This window comes from Pteropus alecto, unplaced genomic scaffold, assembly GCF_000325575.1.
Source record: "Pteropus alecto unplaced genomic scaffold, ASM32557v1 scaffold113, whole genome shotgun sequence".
In the NCBI taxonomy this organism is placed as follows: Eukaryota; Metazoa; Chordata; class Mammalia; order Chiroptera; family Pteropodidae; genus Pteropus; species Pteropus alecto.
This window is the reverse complement of record NW_006433949.1, coordinates 7,595,726-7,619,946: the sequence shown is the minus strand read 5'-3', so window position 1 is coordinate 7,619,946 and position 24,221 is coordinate 7,595,726. Positions and strand designations below refer to the sequence as shown.

The 24,221-nt window shown below is 47.3% G+C and overlaps 1 protein-coding gene across 2 annotated transcripts in view; it reads right to left on the bottom strand.

Moving 5' to 3' along the window:
- Positions 1-109: 109 nt before the first annotated feature.
- The window catches only part of SMARCB1 (SWI/SNF related, matrix associated, actin dependent regulator of chromatin, subfamily b, member 1), a 30,471-nt gene continuing 6,359 nt past the window's right edge, over positions 110-24,221 (bottom strand). For both annotated transcript variants that reach the window (XM_006908669.3, XM_006908670.3), the window contains exons 4-9: positions 22,224-22,361; positions 20,487-20,614; positions 13,747-13,913; positions 8,017-8,207; positions 911-1,042; positions 110-452 (exon numbers count right to left, since the gene is read on the bottom strand). In XM_006908669.3, the coding sequence (XP_006908731.1) occupies positions 413-452; positions 911-1,042; positions 8,017-8,207; positions 13,747-13,913; positions 20,487-20,614; positions 22,224-22,361 (796 nt within the window). In that variant the 3' untranslated portion in view covers positions 110-412. The remainder of the gene's footprint in view (positions 453-910; positions 1,043-8,016; positions 8,208-13,746; positions 13,914-20,486; positions 20,615-22,223; positions 22,362-24,221) is intronic.

Genomic DNA, 24,221 nt, shown 5'->3' with positions numbered 1-24,221 from the left:
CTGGGGATCTGAGGCAGAGCAGGGTGAAAGGCCTAGCCAACCATCAACCTTGGCCATGTACCACCCCACTCCTTGTTCTCTTCCACACTTATTTTTATGCTACCACTTGGAAGAAATGGAATATGACCTGTTGCCTTTTATTTAAAAAGTGTTGCTAGCCCTTCCTGGGGCTCCTATAACAAAAACAAACACAACCCAAAACGAAGCCTCTTCTTGGCCAGAGACAAGTGGCGGGGACTGGGGCTCAGCAAATGGAATGTGTGCCCAGGGGAGGGTGACCTGGAAGGCCTCCCTGCCTGTGCTCCTCAGGACAGCCCTGGGCTGCCCCCTTGCCTCCCACCTTGCCAGAAGATGAAGGAGAGGCGGGCCGGTCTTCTGAACGCTCCGTGGGAGCCAAGTGCTGGTGGGCTGGTTACCACGCCGGGGCAGTATTGGCGAGACGCCTCATACGCCTGCAGGAGAAGAGAGGGCAGTGACCCACGGCTAGCTCCCAGCCTTGGGCAGCTGCCACCTGCCCCGGGGCTCTATAGGGCAGCCAGGGAAGTGGAGACAGAGACGGGAAATGGCAGGTGGGATCCCCAGCCCATCTCTTTTCTCAGCCTCAACCTGTGTGCTCCCTGAAGCTGCCCTCTCACTTGTCTGCTCAGGTCCTGCCCACCTCTCCAGGGGTCCTGAAACCTGGGTCTGGGATGCAGTCAGACCCAATAAGACGGCTTTCGCTCCCTTCAGGGTTTGAAATCTGCATCCTGGAAGCTAGACTTGGACTCTTCATCCTGGGGCCTGCCCCTGGCCACCTAGGTCCCCCTCCTAGAAACTGGCTCACTGGAGAAAGACACTGGTTCTGCACCTCCCTAGAAGACGGTGTCTGTGGGCAGAGACAGCTGCAAGGGCCCTGGGCGGGGCAGGGTACCTTGTGTTCCTGTCCTGGTCACGGATCTTCTTTTCCATCTCAGCATCTGTTAGGGTCTCCAGCAGCGGGCACCACTGGTCAGCATCACCTGTGTTCCGGATGGCAATCTCCACCGTGGGCAGGGGGTTCTCACTGGGATGGAGAGAGGAGAAAGTACTAGTTCACAGAGCAGCAGCCAGAAAGGCCCCAGAAACCACTATCAACCCCTTGACTGCCGGCAGATGGAACGCTGGAGCCAGGGCATGGCGGGAAGGCCCAGGCCTTTCCTGACCCCTCCTCCACCTCTTTCCCACTGAGCCTATTTCTATGCCCAGCTCCTCAGAGCAACACTCCTGGTACAGGCAGCAGGGAATGCTCCTGTCACCTGAGTCTCAAGGCAGAGCTGCCTGGAGACACCAAGACCTCTCCTGATCACAACAGCACTGCCTCCATGACCCCAGGCTTCTCTCCAAAGCAACAAGCCCTTCGCTGCAGCCTCAGTCTCTGGGTCTGTGAGACTGATTAGTGGTGTTTGCTACGGAGGTGGTTCCCTTAACAGAACAGGGTGGCTGGTCCAGCCGTTATCATTGGGGCTGGGAAGAAGGGGAGGACTGTCTGCCCCACTTAGTGTCCAGAGCCAAGACCCACTGATCAGAGAGACAGATGGAGGGTGAAAGGAGAACAAAAGAAGGAGGCCACTCAAGAGTCCTGGACGCTCCCTCACTGTGGGCCACTGGGCCGGTCTGCTCTCGAACGTTCCGCACACTTGGCCACTTCACTGGGGCTGAAATAAACTCCAGAGAGGTTGGATTATTTGCTGAGGGCAGAGAGCTGGGCCCTGAACCCACATACCCTGCGGTCCTTCCCCCCGAGGCCATCTGCGCATCCTCTTGCCAAATGGATACAGTTGGGGAATGGGGGGATCAACCTGGGCAAAGACTATGAGAGCACGGGGATGGGGGTAGGAGGCGAGGGCGGACAGGAACACAAGGGGAGGGAGGACAAGGTGGAGCTGCAGTCTCTCTGGGCCTTGGTTTCCAAGCCTGTGGGACCGGAGCCTGAAGAGGCATGGAGGCCGTATTGCCAGGAGGGCCCATGTGCCTCCCACCTTCAGGGCAGACAGCCTAAACCCCTAGCCTGGCACCTGGCACACAAGCTTCAGAGCATGGCCCTAACTGTGATCCTTTCCCACTCTTCCCAATGTCTCACCACTTCAGCCTCCCCAGGCCCTTTTCCCTCTCTAGCTAGGTGGCTGTGCCTCTCTCTCGAGGCTCAGCACCACTGAAGGCTTGCCCTGCTCTTTACCACAGCCTGTCAGGAGTCTGCCCACCACAACCTGGAGCCCTGCAAAGCACTGTCAGCTCTGGAAGGAGCAGGGGAAGGCGGGGCCCAGGAGAGGCACCTGGTAGGGCGGCCTTGGTTTTGACGCCTCATCCAGAAAATAGGAACGACATTATTGCCCTTGCCCTGAGGGATATTCAGAGCATTACTGTTATTAAAGCAGCCAGCATACATCCATTGAGGGAGCTTCCTAGGGTCCAAGACCTCCTCACACAGCCTCCCTGAATCCTGTGCCCAAGGTCACATGAGTGGCTGGCTAGCGAGGAGCATCCACCCAGGCCTGACTGTAGAGCCCCTGATCCTCAAGACACCAGCCAGCACAGGATAGCCAAGGGCTTGTTCCAGTCTCCCTATGCTGCTTTCCTGGCCTGGGGTCTCAGGCACCATGAGCACACAGGACACAGCCCAGGGGGCAGGCTGAGGCTGGTACCATAGCCTAGAGCTATGCCTGGCTCCCCTGCAGATGTGGGATTCACCTCTTGTTGCTAAGGCTTGGCCCATGGGGTCCACACAAACAAGGACTGAAAGCCTGAGCTCGTGCTGGTGACTCAGAAGCCAATGACTGAGCAGTGCCAGCCCCCACCCTGGAGCACCCTTGAGCCGACCCCTCCCAAGCAGCTCCTGACAGCTGCTCTCTAGCTAATGTGGTAGTTTGACAATCCAGGAACCACCCAGCCACAGACCCAAACATCATTCCTCACCTCGAGGGCTCCTAACCGCTTTTCACAGAAGGGCAGACATGAAAGGCGCCAAGCCCATGCCGAGGGGAAGAAACATGTTTTCCTTTTAATTTAAACAAGAGCTGATGAGTGGGTCCTGGAGGCCCCTTTGTTTACCTCCCCTGGGCTCTGGGAAGATTCCACTCCATTGGGTTTGTTATAAAATAAGAACTGCTCAAACCATGAATGGGCCTGGAGCCAACAGGCCTGACTCCAGTTTGAGGGGGACACACAGGCAGAGAACCACTCTAAGGTAATTCTGATTCATGGGCCTCAAGGCCCCTACTACTCGCCCCCAGTGTCCAGGTGGGGACCCAGAGCCCAGGCAGGGTGAGCCATCTCTGAGGCAACAGAGGGACTGGGACCAATGCTTATAGAGTATGTTGAAGTTCACTTTCAATGTGTTCTCACTTTTATGACCACACATGATAAAACAGACTGGCTCAGAAGCACTACTACGTCCACTGTTTAAATGAGAATGGAGACTACAAGTGAAATGACCTGCCCACAGCCACTCAGCTAGGAGGAGGAGACAAATCTAGACATCACCCTCCTATTCAGGATCAATTGACTTTCGACAGGGTACCAAGTCTACTTATCGAGGAAAGAGCAGTCTTTCCAACAAATGGTGCTGGGACAACAAGACCTTGGATTAGACAATGGTTTCTTAGGTATGACATTAAAAGCACAAGCAACAAAAGGAAAAAGAGAAAAAATGGACTATATCAAAATTAAAACTTTTTCACTAAAATAAAAATGCAACCCATGAAATGGGAGAAAATATTTGCAAATCATATATCTGATAAGGAACCTGTACCTAGGATATAAAAAGAACTCTGAAAACTCAATCATAAAAAAATTAAAATATAGATAAAAGATCTGAATAACCATTTTTCCAAAGATATGCAAATGGCCAATAGCACATGAAAAAAATGCTCAATATCATTAGTCATTAGGGCAATGTAAATCAAAACTACAATGAGATGCCACTTTCACCCCCACTAAAATGACTAGAATCAAAAAGTCAGATAAATGTTGGTGATGGTAGGGAGAAAAACTGAACCCTCACACTGCTGGTGGAAAAGTAAAATGGTACAGCTATTTTAGAAAGCAATCTGGCAGTTCCTCCAAATGCCAAACATAGTTACCACATGACCTAGCCATTCCACTCCTGGCACACACCCAAGAGAATGGAAAATGGGTGATCAAACAAAAACTTGTTCGTGAATGATCACAGCAGCACAAAAAGTGGAAACAACCCAAATGTCCATTAACTGATGGCTGAATAAACAAAGTGTCGATAGATGGACTATTATTCAGCCATAAAAAGGAATGAGGTTCTGATACGGGCAGGTTACCACGCAGATGAACTTTGAAAACATGCTAAGAAGTCAGCCACAAAAGACCACACAGTAATCCATCCTAATCCATGGTCTTGCTTTCCAGTTTCAGTTACCTGTAATCAATCATGGTCCGAAAATATTACGTGGAAAAGTTCAGAAATAACAATACAGAACTTTTAAATTGCAAGCTGTTCTGAGTAGCGTGATGAAATCTCATGCCATCCCTTTCCATGCTGACCAGATGTGAATCATCCCTTTGCCCAGTGTCTCCACACTGTATGTGCTACCAGCCCGTTAGTCAGTAGTTGTCTTGGTGATCAGATCAACTGCCGCAGTATCGCAGGGCTTGCTTTTAAGTAACCCTTATTTAATTCCACAATGGCCTCAAAGCACAAGAAAAGCCAATAAATACTCCCTTTAAGTGAAAAAAGCATACATGTATAGGAAAAAACATAACACATATAGGGTTCGGTACGATCCAATTTCAGGCTTCCACTGGGGGTCTCAGAACATACCACACAAATAATGGGGGGGACTACTGTATACTGTATGGTTCTATTTATATTAAGTGTACAGAACAGGCACATCTATATACAGACAGTAGATTAATGGTTGCCCAGGGCCGGGAGACTTTGGGAGGGTAACTGCTAAAAGGGTGTGGGGTTTCCTTTTGGGGTGATGAAAATGTTCTAAAACTGACTGTGATGGTTGAACACTCTATAAATATACCAAATCTGACACATTAGATGGGTGAATTGTATACTGTGGGAATTATACCTCAATAAACCTATTACAAAACAAACAAGCAGGCAAACCCTGCAACCTTGGGGAGGGGAGAGCTCCAGGAGTAACCTTAGTGGCTCATGGTCAACCAGTCCTAAGTGACCCTGGTATCTACCAACCTTGATGCTGCACCAGTAACACTGCCTCGCTGTCCCCATCAGGCCCAACTGCCAGGTCCTCTGACTCTTTGCCTGTCCCAGCTTCCTCCTGGCCAGCACCTCACCCTGGCCACTTCACCTCAGATTCCATGCATCACACCCACTACCCCCATCCCTGTGCCTGCAGCCTCTGGTGCCTTTGGTGGCCATGAATACAAGTCTCTGTTAGGGTACCCAACCTAAGTCACAGGGAGAAGGTGCCAGTAACTGCTGGATGCAACTCTCCTCATACGTAGTGGCTCACATGTCTTGGTAAATGTCTAACACCCTCACCAGCTCTGCTCAGCCCAGCCCCCTCCCTTGGTGGAGCCCTGCCTCTCTCCTGTCACTCACTGTCTCTCTGTCCCCATTCCACTGGTTCCAAGACAGCTATATGTCGCTCTGGTTCAGTTCCATCCTCCAGGGGCTTAGGACCCCCAACCCACCTGCAACATGCCTGTGCCACCCCCTCCCCACGATGCTCACCTACATCGGCCTGTTTGTCCTACTTGCTGAAGGGGAACAGCCTGTTCTCTGCCCTGGTTCCCCTGTCTGTGGGCATCTTGCCCCTGCTCACACATGTGACCAGCAGCTTGCTCTGCTCCACCACTGACACAACTCAATGCCATTGCTGAAAAGGGCACTGCAATCGGGCACTGCCATCGGGCACTGGGCTCAGGCCGGAGGGAGGACAGAACTCCCGTAGTTCACTGCAATTCTGTTCCCCGGGCAATGAAGTCTGTGATAAGCTGGCCCTGACCCAAGGCTCCCCTTCTTGTCCTTGCCAGCTCTCTCCAGAGCATCTGCCTGCCTGGACCAGACAGAGTACACACAACAGGCCAGGCTAGCATGAAGAGCTCACAAGGCCTCATCAGCTGGGAAAACACAAGCAGCCCTCCTGATGCTAAAAGAGGCTCTTGGGACACTTCCCAGACCCCCAGGCAGGCTGACCCAGGCTGTTGCAGAGGAGATGTGTACTCCCCCTGGTCCCCAGTGTGGCAGCCCTGCCTTCAATCACGAGGATGTGGAAACCTGCACACTCAGCACTAGAGACAGTGGCAAAAGGGAGGTCTGTGACACTCGCTGTCCACACAACTGGAATTCATTAACTGGCTGCTGAGATAAGGGGGAGATCCATCTGTAAGTCCTGACCTGTCACCACCAGGGGCTCCAGAGGGGGGCCTGCTCTAGAGCTACTTGGCAAAATGCAGACGTCCCGAGGCTTGACAAGGGCTTTAGGTGGATGGCCTGGGTCACCTGGAGGTCAGAGCAGGAGGGATGGTGCCCTATGTGTCAACACCCTAAGGGCCCCACTGCTGAGAGCAGCATGACCCCCTCCCAATTCCCATACCTGCCAGGGAGAACATGGGTTCTGACTCAGTTGGTATCTGGGGTATGAAGTACTTGGTGTCGATGTCACTCCCAAGACCTGTACAACGTCTCTGCCTCCCAGGACCTCAAGATCAGCTCCCGGAAGCAAGGCCACCCCAGACTGGTCTCGGGCCCATCAGCCTTGGCTCTAGTGCAGTTAACAAACACACACTGACATATCTCAAGCAGGCCGCTCACAGAAAGTGAGAGACGTGGGCCAGACATCCCTTCCTATTCTGGGTCTGGACCCCTGTCTGCAGGGCTGCTGGCGGGTTACAAGAGGTGACAGATGTGCCATCTCAGCCCGGATGCTGGGCGCGCAGATCCCCACAGGGCTCAGCAGTCTCCCAGGCACGGAACCTCAAGCCCTGCAGGGTATATAGTCATTCCTTCTCTCTTGCTCAGATTTACAGGAAGCCATAAGTAAGCTGTCTCTTGGGAATTATGGGAGAACCAGATGAGACACAAACATACTCACGAGCCCCATTAATTGTTATGCCTTTGCAAAAGACCTTCATACTTGCCCCTCATGCACCATTTTAAGCTTCAGTCCCTAAGTAATGACCACCACATGTAGACGATGACAGTTTCATGAGCAGAATAAATCCTAACATCCTGTTTTGATGCAAGGATACTTAGCAACCTCCTCCCAGGATACACACACACACTATCCAAACGTGGAAGAGGAGCTCAGGGGACAGAGCTGAATATGATGGAACAGTTCTGAGGTGGATGGGCACCATTACTCTGTTAACAATACCTCTGGCTAGGCCATGCCTTGCATTCTGCAGCCACCACCAACAGGAAGCACATGTCTGTCTATCAAAGAGCCCCTGTCCCCAATCCATCCCCTACCCCAGCATACAGGACACTGGACCAGAATGTTCTGTTTACGTTTCCACCTTCATAGGCAGCCCGAATTCTTTATCTTCCACAGGGGGTCCAGCCGTAGGTGCTCACTAACTGGTCTCTGACTGACCATGGCAAGATGTGACAAAAAGCTGCTGGAGGACTCCCTGACTCTTGTGGGCCTGAGAGGGCTGTATGAAGTAGCCCTTATTTGAGGCAAAACACAAGTCCATAAGATAATGAATGCTGAGGTGGATGACCCTGACAGAGGCAAAGTCTGGGCAACAGTGCAGAGAGAAGAGGACAGAGGGGTGTGAGGGCGGCAGAGCGCGGCCCAGGGCAGTGTGAGGTGGGTGAAGGACAAAGGGCACAGATATACCATCTCCTTAGATCTGCCCCCACAAGGATAGGGGACAGGGAGCCCTGCTGCTGGGACACATGAGGCAGGAGCAACCAGGCTGCCCACAGCCAGACCACACTGCGAGGCTCGTGAAAGTCCCAGAGAAATCACCATGCAAAGGGAGAAGCCTTCTCCCCAAAACGGTTTGCAGAGGAATGAGGGAGGGACTCATCCATGATCCTACCTGAAGGCATAAGTCTTCTGATGCCAGCTTAGCTGTCCCCGAATGCTGTAGGCGATGGTGGTGACAAACTCCCCACCCAGCCCCAGCTCTGAGCACAGCTTCAGGGCGAACTTCTCCGGTGAGTTCTCCTTCTCTGACATGTCCCACTCGAACTGGTCCACCAGAGAGATGTTCCCCACGTGGATGTTCAGCTGGGGCCAGAACCAAAGAACCCAAGTTAGAGCAGTCAGAACCCATCCAACCCAGGGGCTGTGAGGAGGTGGAATGGCTTGGTCTGGAGCCGCCAGGCCGGGATGGACCCTGCCCATGACTTACTGAGAACCGGGGCTGGCCCTCATCCTTCTGGCTGCAGTTCACCATCTGCAAAATGGGGCTGATCCCGCAAAGCAACCAGGGTGGCCACAAGGGGTTCTGGCTCAGGGCCCAGCACAGTCACCCTGTGAGAAGACCCTGAAGTGGTCTCAGGGCACCTGAGTCCCACCTCCTGTCCCCTTGCTCTCCGACCTGGCTAGTGCTCTTTTCTGTCCTTCGTCTCTGTTGGTCTTGATCTTGACATGACTACATCGGTCAGGAAGGGCACAGTTCGCTTGTCACTCATCAGACACATCCCTGAGCCCTCGCCTGAGGAACCGTCTACCCTCTTAACTCCATCTCTTTTTAGAGTGTGCCCTGCTCAGAAATCGTCTTGTTAAATAAGTATGCTCACAGATGCACACGCCACCTGTACCAGTTCACAAGGCACAGGCAAAGCCTGGGAGGGAAGCAGAGGCCTGTGGCTGCTCCTCCACCACAATGCCAGCAGCGCCCTGCTGAGGTGCAGCCCGTAGCCAAGCAAAAGGTCCAGGCCCTGCGTGTGCAACACCTAGACCAAGACAGAGCCTGTACCCCAGGAGTACCCCAACTAAGCCTGCCGCCAGGGACTATCAACCCACATGACTATGCCTGTTCTGAAACTGGGCATCACTGAATCACACAGGAAGCACTCTTCGGGGTCCAGCTGTGTTGACTAGGCATCATGTCCACAAGTCTTCTTCCATGCCTGTGTGAGGCTGGGACTATCACTGCTGTCTAGTAATACTCTGCCATGTCAGCAGGCCACGGTGTACCTGCCCTTTTGCCCCTCTGTCCTTCAGTACGCAGCTCAGCTTTTAAGACAAGGATCAGTGCAGGCAGTAAACTGGCCACTGCTCAGGGCCCAGCCGGAAAAGGGACTTCTCCCTGTCTTCAGAGAAACATGGGACCCCTCCCTGTCCCGAATCTGTTCACAAAGCCCTGCACCTCTGGGCTCTGTATACTATGTTCCACTCACTGCAGCTGAGCCCTTAGTTCTTTCCCATCTCCACACTACGCCACGCCGGAGGACTGTCTCAGTTTTGCAGAATGGAATCAGAAGAGCTGCCCCTTCCCTTAATAGGGCCGAATGCCCAGTGAACCACGTTGGCGTGCTGGGACCGGAAAGAACGTGAAGTGGCTGGCAGCCCACAGAAACGCATCAGACAAGACCTAATGGGACCAAACAGAACCAGCCAGTGCAGCAGTTCACACCCAGCAAGCCCTGCCCGGGTGCAACATCATTAGTCCTTTGGGCCACCAGTCTGTGCCATGCAGACTGGGTTGCTATCCCCCACTAATTGGCCATTAATGCTTTCATTTATTAAATAACATAGACTGTGTGCCAACCAAGGAGAGGCACAGGAGATGCAACGGAGGGTAAAACATATAAAAAGCTGACTTCATGGGTAGATACGCAGTTGGGGGAAGAGTCAGACATAAGCTAAACACGTGAATATATATCAGATGGTGCCAAGTGCTAAAGGAGAAAAAGGGCAGAAGGTGCAGGAGGCCCAAGAAAGGCCTCCCAGGGGAGGTGCATTTTAGGAAGAACTAAATGGGCCAAGAGAGCAGACATGTGGCTCCCTGGCGGGAAGGGTCCCCAGCAGAGTAAGGCCTGAGGCTGTCATAAGGGCTCCAGCTTCCACAGAAGGATCTGGGAAGCTTGCAGAGTGTTTTGAGCAGAGGAGACACTGGCTCCCACGGAGAGCTCTGCTGGAGGAAGCCGCATGGTGGCAGCAGTGCAGTGCTAAGAAGGAGCTGGACTCCTGGTGGGCTCGTACAGACAAGGCAGAGCCAGGACCCCTGAGCAAGCACATAGCACTGGTGCCAGGTTCTTGCCTGTCTCCCCAGCCTCAACCTGTATAACCCCATGTACCTTTTCACTCTCTAGAAAGGGCCCTACCAGCCCCACAAAGTCTGATGTTTTAACTCTCAAGAGCACTGAGTCCTCAGGCCCCTGGAAATGAGCAGAGCCAAACTGGACCAGGTGCCTTGGTTAAGGTGGCCAGGCCTGGGTCTGGTCTCAGTGTCACTGGGAACACCTGTTAAGTGGGCGCCTCCAAACTAAGGCACTGCTTTGTGAGGAGAGAGACCCCTCAGGTGCCATTGCTCCCAAGATTCCTGTCTTCCACCATGTCCCAGGAGCCAGATGAACATCCTCACAGAAGCAAGCCAGATGAACATCCTCACAGAAGCACCAGCTCTTTTGAAGTCCCAATTACACATGAGAAACCTTGGGTTTGACCTTCTGTTTCCTCATCTATCAGATGGTACAATGTCCCCTAGGTCACAGTGCCCACAAGCCTTTGGCCTGATAAACATAGCACTGTCTCACAGTAGCTGGGCTTTCCCACAGAGCAGCCAAAACTTCATGCCACTGAGCCAGACAGGAAACCCAACCTGGGGACAGTCTCCCAACAGCCTACCAGCCAATGTCTTCCCATGGGTAGGGATTATAAGTGGATTAGAGGACCTGAAGGGGATCCACAGCTGACAACTGAACAGTCACCGAGAAAGCCTCTGGTCAGGGGAGCAGGTGGCAGCCCCAGGCAGAGTTTGAACTGCCTGAAAACTTTCTGTACGGCTGCCCACAAGCCCCATCAGGATTTAAAAAAAAAAAAAGGCACTCATTTCTGAGAAAAATATCAGGGAAACCAACTGGTCAGACTCATGAGAACCCTGCATGGGGCTGACCCTGGCCACTTAGAACCACGTGGTTGGGTGTGACTAACCCTATAAGGCCATGCATGTCCTTATCAAAGTTATAGGACAAAGATGTAGCACAGAGTCCTCAGGGCCACGCTCTAGAGGTAACAGGCTGCACATGGAGACACAGGTGAGGCTCCCACTGCTGCATCCAACACACCCCCATTTTTCTCCCATGACATCCCCCTTCTTTCTCAATCATGCCCTTTTTCTGAGAGTTGGCTGTAATGCAAAACTGAAACAGGCTAAGAGAAACAAATTCACACTTCTCTCAAAAATAATTAACAAGTAAGGAGACTGAATCAGTATCAAAAACTTCTGACAAAGAAAAGCCCTGGACCTAATGGCTTCACTGGAGAATTCTACCAAACATTTAAACAAGAATAACACCAAGCCTCAAATTCTGCCAAAAACTGAAGAGGAGACAACACTTCATAATTCAAAGCCAGACATTACAAGAAAGGAAAACCACAGACCAATATTCCTTATAAACACTGATGTAATTAATAATCCTCAACAAAATACTAGCCAACTGAATTCAGTAGCATATTGAAAGAATTATACACCACCACCAAGTGGGATTTATCCCTGAAATGCAAAGATGGTTCAATACAAAACTAATCGATGTGAATATATCACATTAACAGAATAAAAGCTAAAAATCACATGATCATCTCAATTGATGCAGAAAAAGAATTTGGCAAAATTCAACAGCCTTTGATGACAAAAATATTCAACAAACTAGGAACAGAAGAAAACTACTTCAACATAATAAAATGCATATATGAAAAACCCACAGTGAATATGCTACTGAGTAGTAAAAGACTAAAAGCTTTTCCTCTAAGATCTGGAACTAGACAGGGATGCCTGCTCTTGCAATTTCCATTCACCATAATCCTGTACTGAAATTTCTAGACAGAGCAATTAGGCAAGAAAAAGAAATAAAAAGGCATCCAAGTTGGAAAGGAAGAAGTTTACCTCTGTTCACAGATGATATGATCATCTATGTAAAAAAACCCTAAAGGTTACATTTAAAAATTGTTAAAACTAATAAATGAATTCAGCAAAGTAGCAAATTCAAAGTCAGCATACAAAAATCAACATTTCTATACACTAACAATGAACAATCTGAAAAGGAAATTAAAAAAATAATTCCATTTACAATAGCATCAAAAAGAATAAAATATTTAGGAATTAACTTAACCACGGTGTTGAAAGACTTGTACAACGAAAACTACAAAACAATGCTGAAAGAAATTTAAAAAGGCATAAATAAATGAAAAGACATCTCATGTTGACGGATTGGGAGACTTAATATTGTTAAGAGGCTAAAACTACTCAAAGAGATCTACAAATTCAATGTAATCCCTATCAAAATCCCAACAATATTTTTGCAGAAATAGAAAAAAATCCATCCTAAAATTCATATGGAATCTAAGGAACCCCGAACAGCCAAAACAATCCTGAAAAAAGAACAACAAAGTTGGAAGACTCACACTTCCTAATCTCAAAACTTACTTCAAAGCTACAGGAAGCAAAACAGTGCAGTACTGACATAGAGACAAGACGTACAGACCAATGGAATACAGAGCCTAGAAACAGTTAAATAATTTTCAACAAGGGTGCCAAAACCACTGAATGGGAGAAAAGACAGTCTTTTCAACAAATGGTGCTGGGAAAACAGGATATCCACATGCAAAAGAATGAAGTTGGACCCTTATCTAACATCATATACAAAAATTAACTCAAAATGGATGAAAGACATAAACGTAAGAGCTAAAACTATAAAACTCTTAGAAAAAACATAGATGAAAAGCTTTATGACATTGGATTTGGCAACGATTTCTTGGCTATGACACCAAAGGCACAGGCAACAAATGAAAAAATAGAAAAACTGGAGTTTATCAAAATTAAAAACCATATGCATCAAAAGACACTATCAACAAAATAAAAAGGCAACCTACAGAATGGGAGAAAATATTCATAAATTGTATGTCTGATAAGGGACTGATATCTAGAAGATATAAAGAATTTGTAAAACAACAATAAAAGAACAAAAACCTGATTCGAAAATAGGCAAAAAAACTTGAGTAGACATTTCTCTAAAGACATAGATAGCCAACAAGCACATGAAAAGATATTCAACTGTTACTAATCAACAAGGAAATGCAAATCAAAACCACAATGAGATAACATCACACAAGCAGTATCTGTAGTAGGCAGGCCTGGGCCCAAATCCCAGCTCTACCACTTCTCAGCTGGGCAGTTTGGGGCAGGTGGCCTCGCTTTCCCATATGCCCACCTTTTCACCTATAAACACTGCAGGCAAGGCAGCATCTATCCCAGGATTGCAGCGGGTTAAATTATGGGGTGTGCTCAGCCCAGCTGGCCTACGGGAAGAGTGTGGCAGTGTGCTCATCTTACTGTGGGCTTCTCCCATCTGCCCATCGGCTGGCTTCATGTCGTTTGAATGTTCCCAGAATGCGATACCTTACTCAGAGAAGTCAACGTTGCCCTTCTTGAGGCAGTAAGCAGAGCCACACGCTGTCTGAAAGACAGCTTTTCAGGAGCCCTGTCTCATAGCATGGACTACGAAAACAGGCTTCCATGGAGGATTCCATGTATCCTCAGCGCCCTATGACCCCCCCCCAAGACAAGGAAGGCCTCGGCACACAGAGAGGGGCTACCTACCTTAATAATGACCCGTTGGTCCGACTGGTCCTCCAAGATGCTATCCGTTGGGTAAGACTCGATCTGCTGTCTGATGGCAGAGGCAATAGCTGGCACGAATGTCAATGGGTTCAAATCCAGGTCATCACAGAGGATTTCCGAAAACATTTCAGGGGTCATCAGCTTCTCTGAAATTAGGAGAGAAAGCAGGGATCACTGACGATTGCAGGGCCTAATATCACCATGCCTGGCCCTGACCTCCCCGCTACACCTTCCTTCTCTGCCAAACCTCTTGCATGAAGATGAGAATGACAGGGGAACCGAGGGTGGCCCCCCAGATATGGCAGAAAGAGGAAGCAAAGGATGCATACCACCCTTCTGGCCATCATTCTACACAAACCTCCTGCCACATCCATGGGGGTGGCCGAGGCCCTAAGTGTTCCCCCATACCAGGTTCTTTCCACTCCCAGGCATAGAACTATACCACTCGATTAGTTCTAACCAATGAGAAGTCTGGGGGAAGGGGAGGCAAAGGCACTTTAGAGTTGATGTGCCATGTCTGCACTCTATTCGCCTTTTCTGACCCAGGCAGAGGTCAGAAGACAGAGGGAGAAGGCAGCTATCTACAGACCAAGGAGAGAGGCCTCAGAGGGAACCAATGCTACCAACACCTTGATCTTGGACTTATGGCCTCCAGAACTGGGAGAATAAATTTTTTGTTTAAGCCTTCAGTGTGTGGGACTTTGTTATGGGAGGCCTAGCAAACTAACATAGGTTTCTTCTGGATACGCCACTTTGAGGCCAGTGTCCCACTGGAGAATTGGGCAGATGCATGTCTGTCCACCACTTCTTCACCAGTAGAAAAATCTCTAAGAGATAAAATTAGGGTACTTGTGGCTTTTTACAGACCTTCACTCAGTTTCTTACTCTAGGCAGCACAGGAACTCAACGAAATGACAAACGTGGAGGAGTGTAATCAGTCCTAGATCCTGAAAATGTAACTATACCAGGAGTGAGCTCAGAAGGACTGTCTGTGACTGGCTAGACTACAGCAAAGTACTGTGTGATCAAATGCTTTCTCCCCGTTTTGCCCTGTTCTTGTAATCCAAACCTTAACAACCACGTTCTACTCTGGGATGAGCAACAGGCAAGAGAAAACAAAGAATGAATTCCCTCATGAGCACACAGCATGATTCCATTATCAAGAACTAGGTCTGCTTAACAGATATCCAATCCCGCTATTTCCTCACAAGCCCAGAAGGGCTAGAGACCAGCCATCCTAACAGCACCATCAGGACAGACCCCCACGCACTCAGCCAGCTTATGTTCAATAACTCATAGCAAGCAAATGTAGCTTATTTTCAAGATTGCAGCAGGAAGCTCTAGCGCCCTAGGTTAAGCACGTTATGAGTACACTGTCCACAACATTTCTTAAAATAAACCTTTTTAATTTGTGGTAACTGTAGATTCATATGCAGTCTTGATTACTGCAGCTATATAGTAAGGCTGGAGACTGATTCCTCCCACTTTAATCTTTTTTCAAAATTGCTTTAGCTACTTTCGTTCCCTTGTGTTTCCATGTAAGTTTTAGAATAGCTTTGTCTATATCTATAAAAAATCTTGCTGGGATTTTCATAGGAATTACATTAAACTTGCATATCAATTTAGGGAGAATTGACATCTTGAATCTTCTAATCCATGAATATGGTTGTCTGTCCATTCATTTAGATCCTTAATTATTTTATGTAATTTTCGGCCTATGAGTCTTTTACACGTTTGTTAGATTCACACCTAAGTATTCCATTTCTTATTGAGTGATTGTAAATCGTAACATATTTTTGTCCACTGACAGTATACAGAAATACAATTGATTTTGTATGTTTATCTTTTATCTTGTGACCTTACTGAACTCAGTTTTTGTTTTTGTTTTTGTTTTTGTTTTTTTGGAGATTGCGTGGGATTTTCTATGTAGACAATCATGTCATCTACAAAATAAGGACGGTTTTATGTTTTCCTTCCTGATCCATGATGTCTTTTATTTCACTTTCTTGGTTTATTGCACTGGCTAGTATTTCCAGCACTATGTTGAACAAAGTGGTATTAGTAAGTATCTTTGCCTTGTCCCTGATCCTAAGGAAAAAGTGATCAGCCTTTCATCACTAAATATGTTAGCTACAGAATTTTTTGTAGGTGTCCCTTATAAAATTATACATGTAGAGTTATTTGTAGTACTCCCTTCCTTGTCATACCTGTGGGGTCTGTAGTGATAGCCTCTGTTTCATTACTCAATTTGGTGATTTATATTTCGCTCTTTTGTGGTTAGTCTTGCTAGAGGTTTGTCAATTTTACTGATCTTTTTGAAGTACCAGTTGAGTTTCAATAATTTTCTCTATTATTTTGTTTTCTCTTTTGTTGATTTCTGTTCTTCTCTTTATTATGTCTTGCCTTCTTCTTGCTTTGACTTCGTTTTGCACTTCATTTTTTGGTTCTTGAGATGAGAGCTTATATTATTGATTTAAGGCTTTTCTTCTATGTACAATGGTGTTATAAATTATTGTCAGGTGCTATAAGTTACCATATCAGCACTACGGCAGCTATATCTTACAGATTTTTATATATTGTATTTTCACTCAGGTTCATGTGTATTTTTTAACTGAGTTGAGGTTTGTTTTATGAACCATGATATGGTTTTTATGGTACATATTCCATAGGGACTTAAAAAGAATGGGTATTCTGCTGTGTTGGATGGAATGTTCTATAAATGCCAATTAGACTCTGTTGGTTGATGGTGCTATTGGGTCCTTCTACCATCTTGCTGATTTTCTGTCTAGTCGTTCTACCAGTTATTGAAAGAGAAATGTCAAAGTCTCCAATATCACTGTGGATGTCTTTCTCTTTTCATTCTATCAGTTTTTGCTTCATATTTTTTCCAGCTCTGTTGTTTAGTATGTACACATCTAGGATTCCTGTCTTGGTGGATTGACCCTTTTATCATTATTTAATGTCCCTTTCTAACTCTGGTAATTTTCTTTGCTCTTAAGTCTGCTTTATCTGATACTAATATTACAACTCTTGCTTCCCTTTGATTAACGTTTACATGATATATCCTTTTTCTATCATTTTACTTTCAACCTACCTATAACAACCATTATATTTGAAATGAGTTTCTTGTAGCTCATGTCATTGAGTCTATTTTAAATCCACTCTGCCAATCTCTATTTTTTAACTAGTAATTATTGTATAGCAATATACAATTTGCTATACAACAATATACTAAACTCTTTGTATAGCATTTCTAAGTGGTCCTTTGTGTATTTATTACATTATACACACATAACTGGTTTCTTTATTTTACCAATTCAAGTGACATATAGAAACCTTAACTTCTCTATGTCCCGTTACTCTCCCCTATGTATAATGGAATTGCCTTAAAGATTTCCTTTACATACATTTAGAACCACATCAGAGAGTATTATAATTTTTGCTTCAACTGTCAAACATAATTTAGAAAACTGAAGAGAAGGAAAGCCTATTGGATTTACCCATATTTTTGCTTATCATCTTCTTCCTTCCTGATGTTCCAAAGTTTCATCTTTATTCATTTCTCTTCTTTCAGCCATTCTTTTTAGGTTAGGTCTACAAGCGATAGCTTTCCTTTATCTGAGAATTCCCCCTTAATGCCTGAAGGATATTTTCACTGGGTGTAGGATTCTGGATTGGCAGTTCTTTTCTTTCACTGCTTGAAAAACACTGTGCCATTTCCTCCAGCTTCCATGGTTTGTGATGAGAAATCTGCTGTCACTCTAAGTCTTTCTCTGTAGATAAGGTGCCATTTTTCCCTGTCTGCTCAAGATTTTTTCCTTGTGTTTAATTTTCAGAAGTTTAATTATAATGTGTCCTGGCATAAATTCATGTTTATCCTGTTCCGGTTCACTCAATTTCTTGAATCTGTCATTTGGGATTTTTTAAGCATCCAAGGTGATCTTGTGGAAACAAATTTCTACAAAGGGCTTCCTGCAGTTTAGGTGGTGTAGGACTTCCTGTGGTGTAGGACTCTGATTACCCCTGGCCTGTGTACCCTCAGGACTCTGATTTCCCCTGGCCTGTGTACAGAAGCAGATTCTATACTTTTTCCTGAGACAGTTTATGGCCCTTCCTTGGGATTCACCCATGCTTCTTTGGGGCCAAGGTAGCATCTATGTAGATATGTACTCTCATTCAGCTGCTCATCCTTTCTGGAGGACTTTAACACTCCCTTAGGAGGCTGAATGTTGAGGCAGATGATGCTACACTTCACCAGCAACTCAGATAAGCTCCCTTTAAATTCCTTCTCAGAGAAGATAACCTCAAACTCATTGTTAACCGACATCTACCAAGAGCATGCAGGAGACAAATCCTGGTTAGAAAGGATGGCCTGAATAACATACGTTCCTGTTGCTCAGCTAGTACTGCTTTATATTTTTAATCCCTTTCATAAACACTCTCAAGCCTGCCTTTAAAGTTATTTGAAATTTAAATTAGCAAGTTGAATATAACTTAAAAAAACAGCATGTCAACAGCACTTTTGAATATGCTCTTTCAACTTCCATGAAGGAGTGCGGAGTAACCACCAATTAAGAGTTAGGAGTAACCACCAGTTAAGAATCATAGCTCTCAGACACACTACCACTCTAGGCTGAGGAAGAGCTTACAGAACAACACTATTTTGGTCCTCTAAGTGTCTGTACTAAATTACTCTTAGTGGGATATGGTATAGTATATGAAGATTCCTATGAGGAACAGCCTGGAGGAATCATGGACAGATGCTGGTCTTCATTACATTATACTGTGTCCTCTTCATGAAGGCCATGGGAAGAGGTTCTCTCAAATTTAAGTATTACGTGTGATTCTGCTTCTTCTGAGCCACCAGGTGCTGCTAATCTTGACCACGCTAAGAACTGCAGAACCAATCGCCATGTCTCTCTCTGCCTGGTTCTAAAAGGCTGAGGGCCGTGCCCATCTCTGAAATAATGATGCCTACTAATTTATAAGTATGAGCCAGAGCGCTGGCTTCATTTTATACCTCCTAGTTTTATTTTACCCTTTATCCAGTTTTTCCTAACCACTTCTTTTTCATTTGCTTTATTCTTTTATATCAAGCATCCATTATATAAGCTGCCTTATATCCCTTCTGAAACAGGGCAGGGGTATAAATAAATAGTAGGAGCTTTCAATGTGTTGTTAAAAGAAGAGTAACAAGGCAATACATGTACAGGAACAAAGTTCCTGTGTTTGGCCAGGTTCTATGCTAAGTGCTACAGGAAAAACGGAAAAAAAAAAAAAAAAACCCACAAAGTCCCTGACCTCAAGGTGTTGAAATGAAGAGGGAGAGAGATGCAATAACAAGTAACTATAATGCAGGCCAGCTGAGATAAACGGGGAATGTTATGACAGGTGATGCACAGCACTGGTGGTGGCCTGGAACTCGTGAGCTACTTCGTCCCCATGCTGAGTCTTCACCAGTGCACAACACCTGCCCCCGTCTATACTTAGTACAACCTCCTGGAACCCCTCACTGATGTCTCCCCTCACCATGTCTCCCCTTGGCCACGTCATCCCTTTGCCAACATCCTCTCTCGCCAGCTAGTCTGTGGGCCCTGAAGACAGCACCCTACTTCTCGGGCCTTACTCCTAGGGTGGGGCAGAGGGCCTTGGACTAGGCCCAGCAAGCCGATTGCCAGGGGATGACCAAAGGAAGCAGCCTAATCCTTCCAGAAAGTTCAAGGCCACTGCATATCAACAACCACAAACATTCTTCCCTGAGGAAATTCTTTCTGGAAGGAAAATGTTATAAGCTGTTATCTGTCATGGAAACACGAAATAACAGGGGAAGTTTTAGCAAACTAAGGCACCACAACTCATCAGAAAATTCTGTACCAATTATGAAGACCAAAGAAACCAGGAAGATACTTATTAAGTGAAGAAAAATAAAATTATACTCGCACTATAACAACAACTTTGTTGAGTATGTTTGTATACAGAAGTGACTGGAAGGGAAAATATAAAACTGAAACTATTAGGGTGGTGAGATTCTGGTGACTCTAAATTTTTATTCACTTAAAAATAACATTGTTTTTGTTTTTGTTTTGTCTGAATACAAATGTTTGTTGTAAAAAGTCTGAAAGATTCAGGAAAAAAAAGAAAGAAAATCAACACATGTGTAAACATGGCTAATTCTCCTTCCCAGATGTGATAAGGGCTCTAAGTACTCTAGTAGATGTCTCCTCCTAACCCTTCTCTTCTACATTTGCACAAAGTCACATTTGGACTTTGGGAGCCAGCGAAGAGAGCTAAGAGCCTGCATCTGACTCAGGACTTAAAGAGTGAGGATGGAAAAAAGAATGGAGAGGGTAAGGACAGGACTCCCAGCCAAGGGGATGACAGAGACATAGGCGTGAACATGCAGCATCAAAAAGTACAGGGGGGCAGGGCAGGAGACATGGCTAAAGGGGAGGTACGTGAAGGGCCAGGAAGCAGCATCGAAGTCATCATCGATCTCTGTGCCCTGCATGCCAGGCTCTTGAACTACCCACGCTCATATGCCCAGCTCACAAAAAACAGTGGCAAAAGAAGGATTTGAACCCAGAGTCCGCACCCTCTACAGTTAGGTCACAATGCTCTGAATGTCATGTTCAGTATCTAGAACCCGCTTGATGGGCAGCAGGTAGCAAAGGGGAGTGTTCACATGGTGGATGGTCAGGGCTGCACAGAGCCCCACATACCATTCATGTTCCAGGTAAAGGCATCCCTCAGCTTCTGTCCATCGATCTCCATGTCTAGCCGGATGGGGACCAGCACCTCAGGCTGGGACGCATTCTCATGGATCACTGCTGGGTCATGATCATCAAAGCTGGAAGTGAAGTGGCAGGACAGTCATCGAGGGGTGCTGTGGGTCCCCATGTTCTCTGTACCACTGGTCACTACAAACCCGGCCAGATGGGGAAAACCCACTTCTCACAGGGACTTGTCGACTGAGGGCTGAGTCGGCAAAGATGAGGCCAGCAGGGGTCCATATTTCACGGACACATGGAAAAGGGAGAGGAAGCTGCTGACTTGGGCAGTGGAACAAGACCTAGACATGTTCTGAAGAGAGATATAAGCCCTAAAACAGGCAGGACTTTCACAAAAAACTGTGGGAAAGGAAAGGTATTTCCAGAAGAGAAAATACTTGAGCAAAGGCTGAAGAGCAGGGAGAACCGGTGAGCTACTGGGGCAGCAGCAGACAGAGCACCAAAGGCGAGGTGCAGATTAGGTGGGGGAGCAGTGTGGGAGGTGCTGGGAAGTCACGGGGTCAAGGTGCCAAAACTTCTCTATCTCAGGCTGCGGAATCCAGCTCTATCCTGAGGGAACAGTAGGAGGACTCTGAGCAAGGGCTTTACATGGTCACATCTGGGTTTTAGGGAGATAAAGAGGGAAGAGTGGGGGGATTTTGGAGAGCATGGGAAACCTAAGGGCATCTGTGGAACAAGGAGAGGGCTAAGAACTCTTAGAGCTTGGGGCACAAACAAACAAATGAAAGTATATCGCATGCTAGACTCATGCTCTGGGACATACAGACAAGGAAAGGGACAGGAGTGGCCATTCTAAAGAGGGCAGCCCTGAGAAAGCGACATTCAAATAGAGAATGGAAGGAAGAAAAGGGAGGGAAAAAAAGAAGGAGAAAGGAGGGAGGGAGAGATGGAAATAGGAAGAAAAACGGTGAGCCATACAGATATTGGGAAGAAATGAGCAAGGCCACGTGGGAACGGAAGCTTGAAAAATGCCCCCTAAAAGACAGCTATGTCCTAATCCTTGGAACCTGTGACTATTACCTTATATGACAAAAAAAGGGGGGAGGGGAGTACTTTGCAGATGTGATTAAGAATCTTGCAAGATTATCTAAGTGGGCCCTAAATTATATGACAGGTGTCCTCATCAAAGAGAGACGAAGACTCTGTGTGTGAAGAGGAGACTTCACACACAGAGAGACTTCCATGTGACCACAGAGGCTGAGACTGGTGATGCGGCTACAAATCGCGGAATAAAAGCAGCCACCAGAAGCTGGAAGAGGAAGGAACAGAATCTCCCCCCAGAGCCTCCAGAGGGAGTACAGCCCAGAAAACATCTTGATTTTGGCTCAGTGAAACACCTGGCCTCCAAAACTGTGAGAATAAATTTGTGTTGTACTAAACCACCCATTTTGTTGTGATTTGTTCCAGGAGCCAAAATAACACAGCGAGAGTCATGTGGATGGCATATGAAACCAGGAACTCCACTCGAGGTACTTGGGAAATGAGGAAACAATGGTGAAACTAAAGAAGGCAGAGCAGGAGCAAGCCGGAGACGGGCATCCTGGAAGCCAAGGGAAAACAATTTCATAGGGGGACAGGAGGTTAAAGCAGAGCACTTCTGGGGAGAAGGAGACTAAAAGGTGTTCAAAGACTGAGGCGGAATCAGTGCAGAGGGCAAGGTGCACTCACCAGAGAGGGAAGGTTCTCTTCTTGTCCCGGCCCATGCGATTCCTGTTGATGGTCGTAGAGCACGGCACAGCGTCCAGATGGTGGGAGCTGTTGGGCAGGGTGGGCACCCACTGGCTATTCCTCTTGGCTTTCTGTTCCCTAGGAAGACATGAGAAATCTCTCCACTCAGTCTACCTGATACCACCCACCAGGTACCAAGTCGTGGTTAGTGGATGCCTACTGTGCCCCTACTGGACTCCAGGCCCTGGTGGGGATCTCTATGCACCCCAAACTCTTCAGGTGTCTATTCCCTAGGCTCCCACCCACACCAGCTCAGAGGCACCCAAGCTAGGAGAAGGGTGCAAAAGGGCCCCAGACAAGTCAGGGAAGCCCTCAGCCCAGTGCTCGAGCCATGTAACATGGTATGTGCTGGGCATGGCTGCATGGAAGCACTGGCCCTTTGCAGGAAAGCGGCACAAGGGGAAGGCTTCTCAGAGGAGTGGAGCCTTAACACTCAGTCGGGGTTCACTGGGGTGGGGGGCTGGAGAGAAGGCATTTCAAGAGGAGCACAGGTAGCAGCAGAGAGGAGACAGTAGGTTGCGGGTTCAACTGAGGCTGGAGACGTGGGACACAGAAAGGGGTCCTGATTACAGGGGCTGGTGTGCTCTGAGAGAAACTGACTGCACTCAGCAGATGGCTGGGAGTCCCCATGGGTTTAAAGCAGGGAGACACATGACTGGACTATTTCAGACATGCAGTCCAGCCTGAGATGGCCTAGGCAACACTGATGGCCTCCAGGATTCTAGACCAGGGTAAGACCAGGGGTCCCTGCCACAGCCTGTCTGGGCCAGTGGTTTCTAATCCTGGCCAGACTCATTTACAGCACAAAATTTTAAGTGGTACATTCCTCAGCCTCACCTAGGTCAAGCGACTCCAGTTTCTGGGGAGCGCCTGGGACTTACAGATTCTTTACAGCTTCCATGGGTGATGCCAGTGCACTGGGCCTATGCTAGGGAACTGAGGGTCTAGCCCATCACCTATTTTCCGAGCCTCCTAGAGCCTGCACTGAGGTTCCCCCTTCCCCCAAATTCTGCCCCAACTCAGTAGCGATCTGGCTCAATTTCAGGTCTGGGCTGCTCTACCAACCCCTCCTGTCTGGTAGCTGTCACAAGTAGACAATGTAAGTTATGCAAAAGACACAGTGAGTGTGAATACACACCATACACGAATCTGAGAATCTTAGTCATATAATTCAACCCCCTTCCACTGCCAGGATGTCTGCCCAAGAGAGGGCAGCCAGCCTCTGCTACAGCTGCCCAGTGAAGAGGAGGGAAGGTGCCAGTCCTCTTATGGAGCTGACTGGGCAATGAGAAGGTGCTTCCTGAGCATAAAGCCCATTGAAGCAGCTTCCCTCATACCTTTACCCCTTTCCCCTGAGTAGTTCTGACCTCAGGGGTAACAGGACTCTACTCTTCGCAGCTGTTCCTCATATGACACGATCATTAAGAAAGTGTTTATTGCCCCATAAAAGGTTCCCAGCTGACATGTGCAGACTTGAAAGTCCCATCCATGTGTACCTAATTTCCTTCTGCCACTCCCCTGAGAAAGTCTAGCTATCCTTATGTTTTTACCATATCCCTCAGAGAAAAAAAGAAATCTGTAGAGCACACATCTATTAACGCTGGCCAGGTTGGATCTGTGCCGCCTTTTTCAGGGCAGGGAGTAGATTATAGAAACAATCCAAAAGTCAAGTTGAGAGAAAATGTGAAAAGAAATGATTTTTCATGACTACACCACTAGAAACAATAACCCTCTCTACCCCACTTAGTGTTCCTGGGGTTTTTTGCATATAAATGCATGTATTCTTGAGAACTGAAAGAGTGAAGAAGATATTCTGCAGGTCTCACTCACGTACACCACGTTTTTGGTTACTGCAAGTCTACTTAATTACAACATGTGAGGTTACAACCTCGTCTCTTCCAGTGGGTGTACTCTCACATTCAGCCTCTCCCCAAGGCT